Genomic DNA, 18,370 nt, shown 5'->3' on the forward strand with positions numbered 1-18,370 from the left:
TTGTAGAACATACGTACAGTGTAGCCTTTCTGGAGAAATAGTCTTGTGCTCAAATCTTGATTCTATCCAAGTATTGTACAGACATCAGTATTATGTAGAAAAGTAACGCTGCCAAAATAACGCCAGTGTTTGATATTAGGGTATAATGCATTGATATATGTTACGCAAATACGTAGCTACAGTTAAAAGTACTTCGATATACACCATCTTATCACTTGTAAGCACAGCACTTAAAACACTCATTTCCATTATGGTCCAACCAGCACTCAGATTGTATTTTTAACTGAATAATGCTGCTTTTTGAGCGGCATATTAATCTGCCGGGTGGTCTCGCCGCAAAATTCCCTGGTGCTCCCTAAATTACAAGCATAAAGCACTTATTTTCTTTTCAGTCAATCAGTCTGTCAGTCAATCAGAATGGAGCTGGAAGGGACCTTGGAGGTCTTCTCATCCAACCCCCTTCTCAAGCAGGAGACCATTTCAGACAAGTGACTGTCCAGTCTCTTCTTAAAACCTTCCAGTGATGAAGCACCCACAACTTCTGGAGGCAAGCTCTTTCCACTGGTTAATTGTCCTCAGTGTTAGGAAGTTTCTCCTTAATTCCAGGTTGCTTCTCTCCTTGATTAGTTTCCATCCGTTGCTTCTTGTCTTGCCTTCAGGGGCTTTGGAGAATAGCTGGACTCCCTCTTCTATGTGGCTGGAAGACTGCTATCATATCCCCCCTTGTCCTTCATTAGACTAGACGTACCCAATTCCAGCAACCGTTCTTTGTATGTTTTTTTTTCTTTTATTTGCGTTATGCAACCCATCCAGTAAATTCATTGAAGGCTTTTATTCAGCAGGAATCTGGGCCAAACACGTCACTACGGAAATGCTGTAATGATTGTCAGTGTGAGGACTGTCCTTCCTTTTTTCAGTGCCACTAACTTTGAAGAGTTGCTACACTGATATTGTAAATTGAGGACTACCTGCATTGACCATGACTTAATTTTACGTTGTTGTTTTGTTCAGGGTTCACTTTCAAAGTCTCCGGACACTTAGAGAATGTTGGTCTCCTGCATGTCAGGTTAGTTTGGTTCTTTGCTGTTTTTTTCTCATGCATAAACAAGCTTCAGGCCCTAATCCGGTACAAAAACTTGGCATAAGAGATCTCTTGATCAAAAGCTTCAGGCCCTCTCAACGTAAACGGAACAATTTGCAAAAGATGGGTGGTCTGTTCTGGTCTATGATTATAATAAAGATGTGATTGATTGGTGGAATTATTAACTGTTGATCAATGGGCTCCAGAAAACGTTCTTTGGTCTTCAGATCTTCAATACTTTGTCATTTGTATACATGAAGTAATAAAACAATATCCTCTTTTATATATATATATATTTATATATTTTATACATAGCTATTGTTTACACAATATTAATGTTTAAAGCATTTATAAAGTTAGCTTACAACTAAAATTCTTTGAAGACTAATGTGTACATGAATGTCTCCTGTGTTCACTCTAGCCTGGCCGACTGGTAGGTTACCGTATTTGGGTTATTTTTTCTTGCCCGAATCTGTCCAGAGACAGTCTGAATAGTTTTGAAAACTGAATAGCACCGTTTTCACTTGACCCAAACGTGAATACGGTACTTCCTTGTGGTGCTGATTTTTTTCCTGACCATTCTGTTTTCTGTAACTATTGATCATCTCCAGTTTATCCATGCAGTGTTACCCTTTTATGCTGCTTGCCTCTTTTTTGATTTGTGTGTTCCGGACTTGGTTTGTAATGCGTGGCTTTGTGTAATAAACAGGATTTGGGAAAAGTTCTTGTTCTTTTCACTGTTTGGGAGTGAAGCCTTTTTAAAAACATTTGGATCTTATCTGCTGCCCCTGAGACAGACGTGGCTGTTGGGCTGCAGGAATATCGGTACCAGGTGATGCCTTATTGTGGAGCTGAAGAAAAAAGAGAGGTCCTTAACAGCAGCCCTCCTACGGCTACTGCCCACATGAAGGGGTCTGTCCATTCAAGCAGGAAGCTTGCCAAGCCTCTCTACCCATTCCTTTTTTAAAGAATTAACACTTTTGTAAATCTTATGTGGATGCACTCATGGGCACCCCCACATGCCTTTCAGTTAGTCAGGACCCAGGTGAGCCAAATCAAGTCAATGTTTATTACAGTCAAAAGACCAGAGCCAAGTTAAAAACTCTCAAGGAACATCCAGTGAAAAAATTATAGAACAAAATAATAAATAACAGAACATCTATATTAAAATCACAATTTGGCATCCAGTCTGTCAGTTGCCCACGAGCAAAACTTAGCACGGCCTAGCTATAATATCAATCCTTACGCTGTGAGGCCCATCATCATTAAATACTAAAATGCAAGAGAGGGATAATAACAGTTTGCTGCATTGTGTAAAATCACTAGGATGGATGAATTGCCTGTTTCTGACAAATCCCCAGTGCTACTGTGCAGAATCTAGCCACCAGTGCTGTAATTGCAGTCTATCATTGAGGCAACGCTGGAGATAAGCCATGTCGGAATGGTCCGAATACCTATCGATTATTGGGAAGATAAGGGTTTTTTCGAATATCTCTATAAAAAAGAGCATTGAAGGAGGATGTGTCGGAAGAAAAACACAGAGAGACTCATGCCAAAACTTACAAGATTCTATCTGTAGTTGCTTTATGGTAGTACTATGGGCCCTGCACCTGCATTTAGGAATTTTTCCCAATAAAGAAGAACCCACAAGGAACACGCAGCCGAACATGACAAAGGAAGTTAATTTTATTGATAAAGAAACTAGCATGCTCACACCAGCTTTTCAAGCATGGATCACCTGCCTGTAATTCATCAACGGCTACTTAAGCAATTGGCATCCCATTGCAGAAATATAGATATTTTTTTTTCAAAGCGAATTTTCTTTCTTTTTTCTTTCAACTCAGATGCATTTCTCTTGGGGACTCAGGAAATCTTCCAGAAAGACCTCATTCTTGAGGGTGTAGCTCAGGGACTTCCAGCTAATCAGAGGGTTAGAAATGTCAATGTTGTTCTTGGACAATCTAACCAGAGATGGTCTCAGCACCCAGGACCACATGTTGACGTCTGAGATCTCCCCCACAAAGGATTGGCCGATTTTAAAGCCCCCTCCGAAGGAGTCCTGGTCCTGCCCCAGCACGATGGAAGCCTCCTGGCTGATGCTGTAGCCCTTTTTCAGACTCCGCCGAGGAAAAGGTTTCCCGTTGAGCCAGAACCAGACCAGCCCATTGGTGGAGTCCCAGGACACACAGATGTGATCCCAGCTTGGTTCAGCCTTCTCAGGAACCTTGAAAACTGCGACGGAACCACCGACATAAATGGAATATTCATTCACGTCCTTCTTCAGAATCAGAAAATCGTTGTTATTTGACTGGGTCGCGTAAGAGAAGAGGCCCTACGAACGGGACAGGAGGGTGTAGTGTCTCAAACAGACGGTCAGCTTGGTCAAGGGTTGCTGGTTGGAGACGTCGAGATGCACAGCAGCCGTGGCAGATGATGTTGGGAAAACAAAGGCCTTGTTCCGGAGATCTAGAAGGAGAAAAAAGAGATCCGGTCAGCAGGACACCAGCCTGAGAACTTGTGGAGCAGAGTTAACTTCCCACGGGCCTGTTTTGGCCCAGCAGAGAGTAAAGCAGAGAGGACATCAAATTAAGTCATCTATCCAGGAATCATTGACTCGGATTCTTAGGGGATCCTGAAGAAGTTGTTCCTCTCAATTCAAGTACAGGAAATGAGGGAATTTTGAAACATGCATCGGAGGGAGAGAGGGAAGAAGGAAGGAAGGAGAGAATGGGAGGGTGGGAAAGAAGGGAAGGAAAGAAGAGGGACGAAGGAAGGAAAGAAGGAAAGGAAGGAGAAAGAATGGGAGGGTGGGAAAGACGGGAAGCAAAGGAGGGAGGGAGGCAAGGAAGGAAGGAAGGAAGGAAGGAGATATGGTGGTCATGAGTACAGACCCCTCCTTAGTGATGGAAACTCTACCTGGGGTTTGGTTGAACCCACCTCAGAAAGATGTTGTGTGGAAATCAACCCACAGACTTACGATTTGACATTCTCCACAACCAATTAGCTCTACCATGAAGAGAAAATCCAACAGCCCCATTGAGAACAATGCCAATGAAAGGTTCAGAGAAGTCCACCCAGCTTCTGGAGACCACAGGACCCTCAATGGCCAGATAGAGCTGCTTCTACATGGGTTTAAGCCTTACCTTGTTGGCCAAAGGATCCCGACAGACAGGCGAGGATAAGAAGGAAGGACGGACGGAGGACCATCTTGGCAGACGATGGAGGAACCTGCTGGTCACAGGAACGCTTGTGCCGATGTCCTTGGGTGTGGAGCTGTGACCTCCTTGCAGGACCAAATCCCCCCTTTAAAGGGTAAAACTCTGGGGTGTTGCTTGCATGTTTCCCTTGAACTTGGAACAAATGGGGGTATTGACCGTAAGTTTCTTCCTTGGACTTTCCCCAAGAGAGTGTTTACATTGCAACAGGCTTTCTAACGTACACAATGTGTTAGATAACTGCTGCATGTGTAGAGATATATTTTTGGGGTCAAATTTTATTTTATTTTATTTTTTTTAACTGATTAGATGTACAGTCAAGCGAGTTTGGAGGGCCCTTCCGTTGAGTATTGCTTCATCTTTGGACGTGTCTCAGTTGCCATTTTTGGGGTGTCCTTGGTGAGAAGTTCCTTCAAAGGTCAGAAAAAAGACTGGACAAGGAGGTCCAGCCGGCTGGCTGCGGAATTCTGGGAGTTGAGGTTCCAAGCCCTTGCCAAGGCTGGACACTCCTGGTCTAGAAGACGATGGGTGGAGAAAGAAGGGATGGATTCTGTCTTTTTAAGGCATTGGGTTTTGGGATGCTCACTGTTCAAGCATAAACCAAGATCATGTTGCCATTTCTTAGCTGACTGTTTTGTCCCCAAATCCTTTCAGAAAGAGGGGCAGAGGGGTTTCTAGGTGGTCCTAAACGAAGTGTTCCTCTCCGTTGAAGGTCAGGGACGGGGGACAAGGTTGAATCATGCATCGGACAGTTCAAGGGATTTTGGGGGCCAAGCATGAGAACAGGTCCCAAGCGCTAATTTTTCTGTGTCCTAGTTAAGGAAGGAAGGATGGAAGGGAGGGAGCAGGCCTTGGTGATCACTGACAAGTCCATGCAGTTTTTTTGGCAATGTTTTCAGGAATGATTTACCCATGCCTACTTCCTAGGGCTGGAAGGGAGTGATTGGCTTTGTACCTAAAGTAGGACTAGAACTTAAGTTGTTTGTAGCCCAGTCTGATTACTACTATTGAGCAAGGTACCCCCTAGACTATATCTGTACATTTGGTTTTTCTTGCCTAAATGTAGAACCTTACTTTTTTCACCATTGAATTTCATTTTGTTAGATAGCGCCCAGTGTTCAAGTCTGTCCAGATCCTCCTGTATCCTAAGCCTGTCTTCTGGAGTGTTGGCTATTCCTGCCAGCTTGATGTCGTTTGCAAATTTGATGAGTTCTCCATCTATCCCCTCGTCCAAATCGTTGATGAAGATGTTGAAGAGCACTGGGCCCAGAACAGAGCCCTGGGGCACCCCACTACACACTTCCCTCCATGTAGATGCGGTTCCATTGAGGAGCACACACTGAGTACGGCCGGTCAGCCAGCTACGAATCCATCTGGTGGTGATGCTGTCTAACCCACATTTTTCTATCTTATCAAGCAGTAGATTGTGTCTACTTTATCAAATGCCTTACTGAAGTCCAGGTAAATTATATCCACAGCATTCCTCTGATCCACTAATTTTGTCACTTGGTCAAAGAATGCAATAAGATTTGTCTGGCATGATCTGTTTTTGACAAATCCATGTTGGCTTTTGGTAATGACTGCCTCTAGGTGTTTGCTAATTCGTTGTTTGATTATCTTTTCCAGAATCTTCCCAGGTATTGAGGTCAGGCTGATAGGTAATTTCCTGGATCCATTTTTTTTTCCTTTTTTGAAAATGAGAACTACATCGGCTCTTTTCCAGTCCTCTGGTAGTTCCCTAGTGCTCCAAGATCTTTGAAAAATATAGTTCAGTGGTTCTGAGATCATATCTGCCAGTTCCTTGAGAACCTTGGGGTATAATCCATCTGGTCCTGGTGATTTGAACTCACCTAGGCTGGACAGGTGCTCACTTACCATTTTCTTGCCTATCTTAACTTGCATTTCTTTACTGGTTTTTATGGTACTATTTTTGATAGGTTGGTCTGTTTTTTCCCTTTGTGTAAAGACAGATGCAAAAAATGAGTTAAATAGAATAGAAATGAATAGAATAGAAATGAATGGAATGGAATAGAATAGAATAGAATAGAATAGAATAGAATAGAATAGAACTGGAAGGGACCTTGGAGGTCTTCTAGTCCAGCCCCCCACTCAAGCAGGAGAACCTATACCATCCCAGAGAGGTGAATGTCCAGTCTCTTCTTGAAAATCTCCAGTGATGGAGCGCCCACGATTTCTTGTGGCAAGTTGTTCCACTGGTTAATTGTCCTCACTGTCAGGAACTTTCTCTTTAATTCCAGATTGCTTCTCTCTTTGGTCAGTTTCCAACCATTGTTTCTCGTCCTTCCCTCTGGTCCTTTGATGAATAACATGACCCCCTCTTCTTTGTGGCAGCCCCTCAGATACCGGAACACCGCTATCATGTCTCCCCTATTTCTTCTTTTCTTTAGACTAGCCAAGCCCAAATCCTGCAGTCGTTCTTGGTATGTTTTAGTCTCCAGGCCTTGGATCATCTTAGCTGCTCTTTTCTGAACTTTTTCCAAACTCTCAACATCTTTTTTGTGATATGGTGACCAAAATTGGCTGCAGTCTTCCGGGTGTGACCCTATTAAGGATTTATAAAGCGGTACTAATAATTAAGTGAATCTTGCCCCATTTTACGACCTTTTACACCACCATTGTTAAGTGAATCACCAGTTATAATAATAATAATAATAGTAAAGTTGGAAGGGACCTTGGAGGTCATCTAGTCCAACCCCCTGCTCGGGCAGGAAACCCTACACCATTTCGGACAAATGGCTGTCCAGTCTCTTCTTAAAAACTTCCAGTGTTGGAGCATTTACTGCTTCTGGAGGCAAGCTGTTCCACTGATTAATTGTTCTCACTGTCAGGAAGTTTCTCCTTAGTTCTAGGTTGCTTCTCTCCTTGATTAGTTTCCACCCGTTGCTTCTTGTCCTGCCTTCAGGTGCTTTGGAAAATAGCTTAATTCCCTCTTCTTTATGGCAGCCCCTGAGATATTGGAACACTGCTATCATGTCCCCCCTTGTTCTTGTTAGTAACCCGGTCATTAAGTGAAACTGGTTTGTCAGAAGGCCACAAAAGGGGATCACATGACCCTGGGACACTGCAACTGTCATAAATACGAGTCAGTTGCCAAGCATCCAAATTTTGATCACATGACAATGGGGATGCTGCAATGGTCTTAGGTCGGGGGTAGGCAACTCCGGCTCTTTTCTGACTCATGGACTTCAACTCCCAGAATTCCCGAGTCAGCATACTCGGGAATTCTGGGAGTTGAAGTCTATGAGTCATAAAAGAGCCAAGGTGCCTACCCCTGTCTTAGGTAAACTATGAAAGCAGCCATTTGGAATTTGACGCTGCAATTCCCGGCGGCGCCGCAAGGGGCGGCCTGGAACGCCTCCATCGTTCCGAGGAAAAGCCTTCCCAAAATGGCGCTCTGCCCTAGGAGCTCCGTCTCCGAAGGTGCCGCGCAGACTCAGTAGCCCTCTTGTAGGTCGGACATTCTCTGAATGGCTGCCGGGACCGCCCTCTGCCTTCAGGCGCAGGCTGCATTTCCGGTCCCGGCCGGAAGCCAACCCGTCATCCCTTGCGAGCCCGGCGGCAGTGGTTTCGACGGCCGCTTTGGAGAAGCTTCGCTGGGTGGGCCGACATGGCTGACGTGCTGGACCTTCACGAGGCGGGCGGCGAGGACTTCGCCATGGACGAGGACGGCGACGGTACGGCTCACGCCATTCCCCTGCGTTAACTTCTTCAGCGCCTGTCCGCGTCGCAATAGCCCTGCGAGGTGGGCCGTGGAGGCTGAGGAGCTGCGCATGCGCGCTGCTTTTATTCCTTTCAATACATTATTTCTCAATTTTAGCGAGCGCTTCAGACGGCCATTAAACACATTTCACTAATTATTTGCTGAAATGTCCTGGCAGGAGGAAGAATTAGCCAGTGGAACGGCTTGCCACCAGAAGTTGTGGGTGCCCCATCACTGGACAGCCACTTGTATAGGGTCTTCTGCCAGAGCGGGGGGGGGGTTGGACTAGATGACCTCCAAGGTCCCTTCCAGCTCTGTTATTCTGTTATCACCGTTATTTTCTTGAGCGTTCAAGAGATCAACTAGCGTCCTAAACTGCATGAGAGACAACAAGTCTTGAGGAGGTGTGTGGCTTTTGTGTAATTTGAAAAATGTTATCCTACATCCCTCAATGATCTTTTCTAAGGATTAAACGTACTCAAATTGCCTTGGGCCTCTCCTCCATTTGTCTGAAATGGTCTAGGGCAGGGGTAGGCAACCTTGGCTCTTTTATGACTCTGGACTTCAACTCCCAGAATTCCTGAGCCAGCCTGACTCAGCTTGGAAAGCTCTCCCTTTCCCCTCAGCATGGCTGGCTCAGGAATTCTGGGAGTTGAAGTCCACCAGTCATAAAAGGGCCAAGGTTGCCTACCCCTGGTCTAGAAGCAGGGCTGGGGAACTACGGCCTCTTTATGAGCTGTGGACTTCAACTCCCAGAATTGCTGAGCCAGCCATGCTGAGGGGAAAGGGAGAGGTTTGGCTCAGGAATTCTGGGAGTTGAAGTCCACGAGTCATAAAAGAGCCAAGTTTGCCTACCCCCTGGTCTAGGGCCCCCTGCTTGAGCAAGGGGCTAGACTAGAAGACCTCCAAGGTCCCTTCCAACTCTGTTACTTTGTTCTGATTATATTGCACACCACCCAGAGCCCCTCTCCGAGGGAGGTGGACGGTTGAGGAATATGAAGTATAAATAAATAGGAAATTAGTAAAGGAAATGTAAAACCGAAGTTTAAATGTTTTATATGTTCATGTTCAAATCATGTTATAGTTAAAAAGCTGTTTTCCCTGCTCTTCTACTGATGGGCTTATTTTCCCTGTGTGTGAATTCTGGGTTCTTGTCTTTGTTTTTATTCTTTCTTTCTTTTCTTCTTTTTTGCACGTAACAGTTAAGGGGCTTCTCTTCTGAATGTTGTTAATTTCCACTGAAGATCCCACTAGGGAACTTTCTTTCAGGTCATCTAGCTGTCCTGTGATTGTAGGGCAGATGACCCTTTTCTTAGCTCGTTGGTTCTGTTCTTACCGTTAAAAAAATTTTTTTTTCCTGGTATTTACTTATAATCGGTTTCCTATTACAGGTAGTCCTTGATGTACACCCACAATTGAGCCCAAAATTTATGTTGCTAATTTGTTAAGTGAGCTTTGTCCCACTTAACAACTTTTCTTGCCACAATTGCTAAGTGAATCACTGCTGTGGATAAGTTAGTAACCTGGTTGTAAAGTGAATCTGGCTTCCCCATTGACTTTGCCTATCAGAAGTCGCAAAAGAGGATCACGTGACCTCGGGACACTGCCACCGTCATAAATATGAATCAGTTGTCAAGCATCTGAATTTTGATCACGTAACCGGGAGGATGCTGCAGCAGCCGCACTTTTTTTTAGTGTCGCCTTAACTTTGAACAGTCACTAAATGAACTGTTGTAAGTCAAAGACTACCTGTACCTAAATCTGTCATTCCATGTTCTGCACTCCGGGATGGAAGGGGGCAATGAGTTAACTTCTTATATGTGGGATTTTTTCAGGCTTTGAAGAATGTTACGTCCCCACACAATCCTTTCTGTATGAAGAATAAACAGTCCAAGGTCATCCTTTGTCACAAGGTTTAATTGCTCGTTCCCTAATCTTGAAATTATTAGAAGCGTGGGACCGAAGGACCAGAGACGGGGTTTTATTTGCAAATGTGCTGCTCTTTTCTCAGTAGGCATAAATCCATTTGGGGAGTTCAACTTGTATAGGTAGTCCTCAACCTACGACCACAGTTGATCCCAACATTTCCATTGCTAAGCAAGACAGTTGTTAAGTTTTGCCCATTTTACGTCTTTTACTGCTGTAGTTAAGTGAATCACCACAATTGCTAAGTTGGTAAACACGGCGGTTAAGTGAATCTGGCTCCCCCATTGACTTTGCTTGTCCGAAGGTCACAAAAGGGATCGCACATGACCCCGGGACACAGCAACGGTCATAAATATGAGTCAGTTGGCAAGCACCTCAATTTTGATCACATGACCATGGGGATGCTGCAACAGCCGTGTGAAAAATGATCGTAAGTCACTTTTTTTCAATGCTGCCGTAACTTTGTCACTAAATGAATGGTTGTAAGTCGAGACTATCTGTATTGTGAATTGGGCTTTCAGAGTGACTGCAGTCATTACAAGTGAAGCATTTTCCATTCTTTGTTGTCATTAATCGATCCAACTATATTTGATTTCTCTTCAGAAAGCATCCACAAATTGAAGGAAAAGGCGAAGAAAAGGAAAGGCAGAGGTTTTGGGTCAGGTAAGTTGTTCTTTCAGCTTAGCTGCTGTTGTTCATGAGGACTAGAAACCAGGAGACCGTATGTTCCAGTCCCACCTTAGGCACAAAAACCGATGGGGTGACTTTGGACCAGTTATACTCTCTTAGCCTAATTTACCCTCACAGGGTTGTTATTTTGGAAAAAAAATAGGAGGAAGGAGAATTGGGTACGTTTGCCACCTTGAATCACTTACCTGAGTGATAAAAGATATTTTATTTATAAAAATGGTAAAGGTGGGATATAAATAAATAGTATTGTCTGTGACATGTTCCATCCCAACCTACACAAGATACACACATGGTTTGAGACCTAGATAGCTAAAAAATTGTGCTTGACCATCACTCGAACAGAATAAAGGTGTCATGGTTCCGACCGATGAAACTCTTCAAAAGAACTTCAAGGCATTGTTTACCTTAAAGAATCTTTTATTCGAGAAGCATAATATCGGCACTACATAGTTGAAGCCAAAAACTGAATTCCTCTCCTCTAGGCACGAAGTAGCAAAGCACAATTCCTTCCTCCAACTAACTGTCATAAATCACATTCCCCAATTAGCTTGAAACGCAGGTGTCATAGTTCCGACTAATGAAACACTTCAAAGAACTTTCAGGCATTGTTTATCCTAAAAGCCTTTATTACAGTATAACAGTGTCGTACACATGGATGGGTGCCAAGATCTGAATTTCCCTTCCTTTGCACATAACATTCCAGGCTGTTCCCCTCCCCTATTTTGCTGTCATGATTAGCATTTTCTAATCAAGATTCACTTCTGTTCCCTTCCCAAGCAGTCCTTATCTTTCTCCTCCCCTCCACCATCATCTGAATTAACTCTAAAAATGCCAGACAGTTCTGCATATCTTGTCAAAGCAATAATATCCAATATTAGCGTTGTCTCCAGCTCGCCAAATCTTTATCAACTCTGGGCTCAGTAACCTTGAATTCCCACAGCTGAGTTATTGTTGTTATGACTAACTGGACTCTCATCCACATCCCCCCTCCCAGCATCAATCAGCTCTAAAAGCGAAAGACAAAAATGAATGCATTTCCATCTGTTGTCAAAGCAATAACACCCGATGTTAGCAGCATTGACAAAACGTTTGTTTGTGTCATCAGTGTGAGGTTCTCCAAAGGCAGGTTCCTCCTGCCTTCAGTGCCAAGCTGTGAGAAATTAAACTGGTTTTGCCATCCCTAGAGCAGCAGTGGCTCAGTGGTTAGAATGCAGCATTGCAGGCTAATTCTGCCCACTGCCGGCAGTTCGATCCTGACCGGCTCAAAGTTGACTCTGCCTTCCATCCTTCCGAGTCGGTAAAATGAGAACCCAGATTGTTGGGGGACAAGAGGCTGGCTTTGTAAACCGCTTAGGGCTATAAAGCGGGATATAAGTCTAAGTGCTGATGCTCTCTCCCCTTGTCTGGGAGGCGAGGTGTGCCATGCAGGTTTCCCATTTGCTATCCTCTGAGAGTGAGAACCAGCTTACAATACCTCCGGGAACACGCTCAGTTGCTACTTGTATTTAATTACGTGTGTGTGTGTATGTGTATGTGTCAAAAGTTTTGTTTCTCTCTATCTAAAACCCGTTTTCTGTTTTTTTGCTCATGGGCATATCCGAACAGAAGAGGGCTCCAGAGCCCGCGTTCGTGAGGATTACGACAGTGTGGAACAAGATGGCGACGAACCGGGTCCTCAGAGATGTGAGACGACGCCCTTACTTTTTTCTTCTTCCGTTTTAGCGTGTCAGCAGTTGCCCTGTGTGCGTTTCAAATGGTCCTTTGCTTTGAGCCTCACCTTTTTTGGGCCCTTTGTGTCTCTCCAGCGGTGGAAGGTTGGATCCTCTTTGTGACGGGTGTGCACGAGGAGGCCACTGAGGAGGACATTCATGACAAGTTTGCAGAGTTTGGGGAGATCAAGAACCTCCACTTGAATCTTGACCGGCGGACAGGCTATCTGAAGGCATGTACGAGTGGGGCTGCTTGTGGGGCTGGTTCTTCCCAGAGAAAGGCGTAGGGCAGTCAACGAATGGTCATTTAGGCTCAGCTGAGATGGAAAACACATTCAGTGTTTTGATGAGAGGCTTTTGGGAGCGACAGGTATTTCTGATTGCCTGCTTTCTTTCTTCTTTTTTTTAAAATATATTTTATTGGTTTTATAATTTTAACAAAAAGTACTTAAGACACACCGTGGTGTTTGGGTACACAAAGATTCCAACATAAAATCACACAATAACAGCTCAACTTAATACATTCGCTATCATCTCTCTATTTCCCTCAAGCAACATAGCAAATTTAATACATTTCATTTCTATCCTAAATTTCTATTACTACTAAACCTGTTTATTAAAACTTAAAATTGATTTCAATTACCATAGTCAGATAGTGTTTTACATCAGCATATTATCACTTCAAATACCTCTTGCAAATATATTCAAATTCTTAATCCCTCTCATCCCTTTTCTATCACCAATCTTACTTATTTTTTCTTCCAATAATAACTAATTTAATTAAAAAAAACAATATCATATCTTATCAAATCATATTATTATGCACAAACATCTCTTAAGTAATTAAACATTACGCATGTATATGGTTATAGTTTTTTTGCTTTTAAATCTAAATCATGATCCTTAACCTTTCAGTCAATAATTCCATTTTTGTTAATTATAGTAGTGTTTGACTTAATTCATTTCCATTTATTTAATAAAAAAACCAAATTCCATCTAATTAATTATCATACCATATCAAAGCATATTATATACAAAAATCTAATTAATTAAGCATTTCAAAAATTCCAGCCTAAATCAATCTATTATTCCAAGGAGTACATTCTTAGTCTCTATAAAGCCAAGTTCTTTTTTCACTCCACATTTAACTTTCATAATTCCATATCAAATTTCCATAAAACAAAAATGTCATCAAACTAAATTAAACACACATATATATAATTGTAGATTTGGTTGCCTGCTTTCTTGACATGAGTTTACAAATGACCGGTAGTCCTTGAGTTACGACCGCAATTGAGCGGGTCAGCAGGCTGAAGGAAGGGTAGTCCTCGACTCAACGACCACAGTGGAGCCCCAAATTTCTGTTGTTAAGCGAGACATTGGTTAAGTGAATTTTACCCCATGTTAGGACCTTTCTTGCCACAGTTATGTGAATTCCTGCAGCTGATTAGTTAGTAACCAGATCATTAAGTGAATCTGGCTTTCCCATTGACTTTTCTTGTTAGAAGTCACAAAAGGGGATCACGTGACACCCCCCCCCCCCAGGACACGGCAGCCATCATAACTATGAACCAGTTGCCAGGCCTCTCAATTTTGATCACGTGGCCATGGGGATGCTGCAACAGTCATAACTGTGAAAATGGTCGTAAGTCACTTTTTTCAGTGCCGTCATAAACTTTGAACAGTCACTAAATGAACTTGTAAGCCTGTACTAAGCCAACGTTTGGTTTGATTGTGGCACAGTCTGTGACTAACTGTCTAAACCGTGGCCAAGGAAGTCAAGATAGTCGATAGATTTGCCAGGGATCAAGAGAATAAGGCCTGCTTGAATGAATCCTTTGGGCTGATTGCATGTTTGGGAGCATTCACACCTCTTTCCCAAATGTCTCGCAGGGTTACACGCTGGTGGAATACGAGACCTACAAAGAGGCCCAAGCCGCCATGGAAGGCCTGAATGGACAGGACCTGATGGGGCAGCCCATCAGCGTGGATTGGTGCTTCGTCAGAGGCCCTCCGAAAGGAAAACGAAGGTGGGTTGTTTTTTTTTAAAGCCCACAAACAAACGTTCGGTCTACCAGATGTGCACAAAGTCTGTGTGTACCTTCTGGGGATGCGAAATAGTTAAAGTACAGTAGTTAAAGTACTCTAGAAAAAGTACAGAGAAGAGCAACAAAGGTGATTAGGGCACTGGAGGCTAAAGCATATAAGAAATGGCTTCTGGAATTGGGGAAGTCTAGTTTAATGAAGAGAAGGACGAGGGGGGACATGAGAGCAGTCTTCCAGTATCTCGGGCTGCCCCAAAGAAGAGGGAGTCAAGCTATTCCCCAAAGCGCCTGAAGGCAGGACAAGAAGCAACGGGTAGAAACTAATCAAGGAGAGAAGCAACCTGGAACTAAGGAGAAACTTCCTGACAGTTAGAACAATTAACCAGTGGAACACCCTGCCTCCAGAAGCAGTGAATGCTCCAACACTGGAAGTTTTTAAGAAGAGACTGGACGGCCATTTGTCCGAAATGGTATAGAGTTTCCTGCCTCTTGCCACAGTTGTTAAGTGAGTCGTTGGCAGTTGTTAAGTTAATAACATGGTTGTTAAGAGAATTGGCTTTCCCCCAGGGACTTTGCTTGTCTGAAGTTCGTGAAAGGGGGAATCACGTGACTCCGAGACACTGCAAAGGTCATAAACGTGAGACAGTTGGGTCACATCCAGTTTTGATCACATGACCATGGGGGTGCTGCAACGGTCTTGAGCGTGAAAAACAGTCATACGTCAACTTTCGTCAGTGCCGTGGTAACTTTTGAACAGTCACTAAATGAACTGTCGTAAGTCAAGGACTAGCTGTATACCAAGCATGGCAAAATGCATTCCTTGTTTCTAGCTCCGAAACAGCTCCGACATCTAAGTTCAAGGCCCCGATCCCTGAATCTTGGTGCATCACAAATTCTCTTTTGACTCGCACAATTTTTGATAAAAGACGCCTTTGGATATTTCTGCTGCTAGGAATTGCAAAGTCTTGGATGTTTTTTTTATCAAGGGCAAATCCTGCTGCAGAGGCCTAGTCGACCTCTGATATGTTTCCTGAATGTGATAGTTATAATCTGGTCCTGGTGGTGCTTTTCGTTAATCGTATATAAACTACTTTGGGAAGCTTTTGAGGCTGAAAGGGTGAACTGAAAAGAATTAGGTATGTTCAAGCTACCTTAGGGGAGACCCCATAGCTGTCTTCCAGAACTTGAAGGGCTGTCACAGGGAAGAGGGGGTTGACTTATTCTCCAAAGCACCTGGAGGCAGACTGAGAACCAGTGGATGGAAGCTTATTGGAGATCAAATCTGAAAAAGGAGGAATTTCCTCAGAGTGCAAACAATTAGTCCGTGGAACAGCTTGCCTCCTAGACTCGTGGTTCTGGATGCTACATGAAGGGAGTTCTCGGGAAAAGATTGCAGAATTATTTGTCTGGGATGGTATGAGGACTCCTATCTTAGAGTGGGTTAGACTAGAACAGTGGTTCTTAACCTTTTTGAACAAATCGCCCCCTTGAGCCAATGGGGAAGTTGTCATCGCCCCCCTCTCAATCACAACATAAGAAATAATTCTTCAATTTATGCAAACACTTGTTTTGTTTTCTTTAAAATTGTCATCTGGACATATCGATGCAAATAATTTATTTCCAGTCTTTTCCCCATCTCTCAACTGTGCGAAAAATTTTGATGCCACCTGTCACTTTATTCCCAAACTTCGTGATACATGTATTTCATTATTATCTTATTTATTCAAGACACTTAAATGTAATGACCACTGAAAACAAAATTCAATTGCAAGAAAGTGAAATGCCTGAAAAGAAAAACAGTAACATTTAATGATTGAATTACAAGTGGAATTTAAGATGCAAAAAAAAATATATAAAAAGGGCATAAAAACAAACCGCAACGCGCATGAAGATAAGCGATGCGTATTCACATATGTACGGCATTCTGTACTGAAGCTAGCTAGAGGAACATTTGAAAACACAATTCAATCCACTAAGAGCGAGCGATCGGATGTTTTTGTACGACAGATATACAGCGATTCAGTGTACGAAAAAGTCTCAAAAGTGTCCCCAAAACATCTCGCTCCATTGCCCCCATATCGCCCCCTTTTCATTCCATCGCCCCCCTGAAAAATGAAATCGCCCCCTGGGGGGCGATATCGCCCAGGTTAAGAACCACTGGACTAGAAGACCTTCAAGACCCGTGATTCTATGATGCATGCATTATTTTTCTTGTAAACACATGAAAATATGTCAGGCCCTGAATGGATTTGTGTAGCAGAAAAACATTTGCAAATATCGCAAGAGACCCAGCTCCGTTTAATGTTCTCTTGGTCCGTTTCTGCCTAGGAGCGGCCGTAGAAGAAGCCGAAGTCCTGACCGAAGACGGCGCTGAAAGAGTTTCCATTTTGCAACTCCCCCACTGTGGATGCTGCAGACGTCACCTTCCTAACTCCCGGGCTGAATTCAGGTGGAGGGAAGGCTGTTATAGGATGCAGTCTTGGCAAAGGGGAGAGCGGTTCCCATTTGTTTGCCCTAATTGCCACCTGTTTAATTTTGTATTAGACTAATCGTTTTTAATTTTTTTTCCCCCTTAACCTTTTGACTGTTGTTGTCAAATGACTTGAGATTTTCATTTTTTCCTGTGTCCTTTTGACTTTGCCCGCCTATTCTGTGTTTGTAAAGATAATTCTGGTTTTAAGCCTGTAAAGCAGTGTTTCTCAACCTTGACCATTTTAAGGCATGTGGACTTCAACTCCCAGAATTCCACAGCCAGCAATGCTGGCTGTGGAATTCTAGGAGTTGAAGTCCACATGCCTTAAAATGGTCAAGGTTGAGAAACACTGTTGTAAAGGATCTCTGAAACAGCATTCAGAATAAAAGGCTATGGTTTTTTTTAACTGTGGTAACTCTTTTTTATTACAAAACACTCAATGGCATAAACATGGTTAACGGATAACGTTTCACAGAGTTCAATCATTTTTCGGTCTTGGCCTGGTCTCTACAGCACACCAGGTAGGCAGATCTGCTCCAGTTAGTTTCTGCAGTTCAGGTACCTAAGCACAGGTGATGTGTTTTTCCAGAGTGCATTTGACTCCAGCATGCAATTTTGCCTGCTATTCTTTTCTGAACAGCAGTGTGTCAACAACACAATTATAGCGGCTGATCCATGTCCAAACCCCCCCCCCCTTTTTTTTTTTTTTTTTTTTTTTAACAGCTGCCACCTACTTCCTGCAAGCTTGCCTATCATTTCTGCAAAAGCTCAGGACTTTTTGCAGAATCACTAGCAGGGAACCCGCTCCTGAAGTCGGGAAAAAGCAAAAATCATTCCCATTTTTCAATCAGTTCATTAGAGAAAAATACAGCATCCTGGAGAACTGAACTGTAGGTCTGTCAATGGAAATGCCCCCATCTTTTGAGAATTGTGCTTCATGTATTGTGAAGGGCGCTGTGGGAAGCCGATTCTGATTGAGGGGTGTCATCTCAGCAACCCACAGAACCTTTTCGAAGCAGCAGAACCTGTTAAAGAAGCCCAGAGAACACCTCCCTCTTCAGAACCCTGGTTTTTTTGAGATGAATTCCACCTTTAGGGGAAAAGCAATCCTCCACAGGGGCAGCTCAGACGGGCATCTTTGCAATAATTACAATTACATGTAATTATTTAACTTCGGCCTACAGGTAGTCCTTGACCTATGACCACAACTGAGCCCAGAATTTATGTTCCTAAGCGAGACACTTGTTAAGTGACCGTTGCCCCGTTTTACAACGTTTCTCGCCACAGTTGTTAAGTGAATCACTGCCGTGGGTAAGTTGGTAACCTGGTTGCTAAGTGAATCTGACTTCCCCCATTGACTTTGCTTGTCGGAAGGTCGCAAAAGGGGATCACGTGACCCCAGGACATGGCAACGGTCATAAATTTGAACGAATTTGCCAAGTATCTGAATTTCGATCACGTGATCATGGGGATGCTGCAATGGTCGTAAGTGAGAAAAATGGTCCTAAGT

At 43.4% G+C, this 18,370-nt stretch overlaps 2 protein-coding genes across 3 annotated transcripts; one reads left to right on the forward strand and one right to left on the reverse strand.

The window, feature by feature from the left end:
• Nucleotides 1–785: 785 nt before the first annotated feature.
• Nucleotides 786–4,465, reverse strand: LOC120314933 (C-reactive protein-like). Its single transcript, XM_039358518.1, is given in 2 exon segments — nucleotides 786–3,547; nucleotides 4,225–4,465. Coding segments are annotated over 2 exon segments (690 nt in total). The 5' UTR covers nucleotides 4,289–4,465; the 3' UTR covers nucleotides 786–2,921.
• Nucleotides 4,466–7,832: 3,367 nt separating this feature from the next.
• On the forward strand, nucleotides 7,833–17,138 carry RBM8A (RNA binding motif protein 8A). Of its 2 annotated transcripts, XM_039358506.1 has the most exons (6): nucleotides 7,834–7,991; nucleotides 10,547–10,606; nucleotides 12,239–12,316; nucleotides 12,439–12,575; nucleotides 14,236–14,372; nucleotides 16,716–17,137. In XM_039358506.1, exons 1-6 carry the CDS (start codon nucleotides 7,925–7,927, stop codon nucleotides 16,759–16,761), a joined length of 525 nt encoding a protein of 174 aa, XP_039214440.1. In that variant the 5' UTR covers nucleotides 7,834–7,924; the 3' UTR covers nucleotides 16,762–17,137. The 2 variants fall into 2 exon arrangements, with proteins under 2 accessions (XP_039214442.1, XP_039214440.1); XM_039358508.1 differs by lacking the exon at nucleotides 12,239–12,316 and having other exon boundaries at nucleotides 7,833–7,991; nucleotides 16,716–17,138.
• Nucleotides 17,139–18,370: the final 1,232 nt, after the last annotated feature.

This window comes from Crotalus tigris, unplaced genomic scaffold (assembly GCF_016545835.1).
Source record: "Crotalus tigris isolate CLP2741 ecotype Arizona unplaced genomic scaffold, ASM1654583v1 scf7180000019021.11574027:1482141, whole genome shotgun sequence".
Taxonomy (NCBI): domain Eukaryota; kingdom Metazoa; phylum Chordata; class Lepidosauria; order Squamata; family Viperidae; genus Crotalus; species Crotalus tigris.

Coding starts and splice junctions, on each gene's coding strand:
- RBM8A (XM_039358506.1), top strand. CDS start 7,925: ATGGCTGACGTGCTGGACCTTCACGAGGCGGGCGGCGAGGACTTCGCC. Junction 7,992..10,546: donor CATGGACGAGGACGGCGACG/GTACGGCTCACG, acceptor ATTTCTCTTCAG/AAAGCATCCACAAATTGAAG. Junction 10,607..12,238: donor AGGCAGAGGTTTTGGGTCAG/GTAAGTTGTTCT, acceptor ATATCCGAACAG/AAGAGGGCTCCAGAGCCCGC.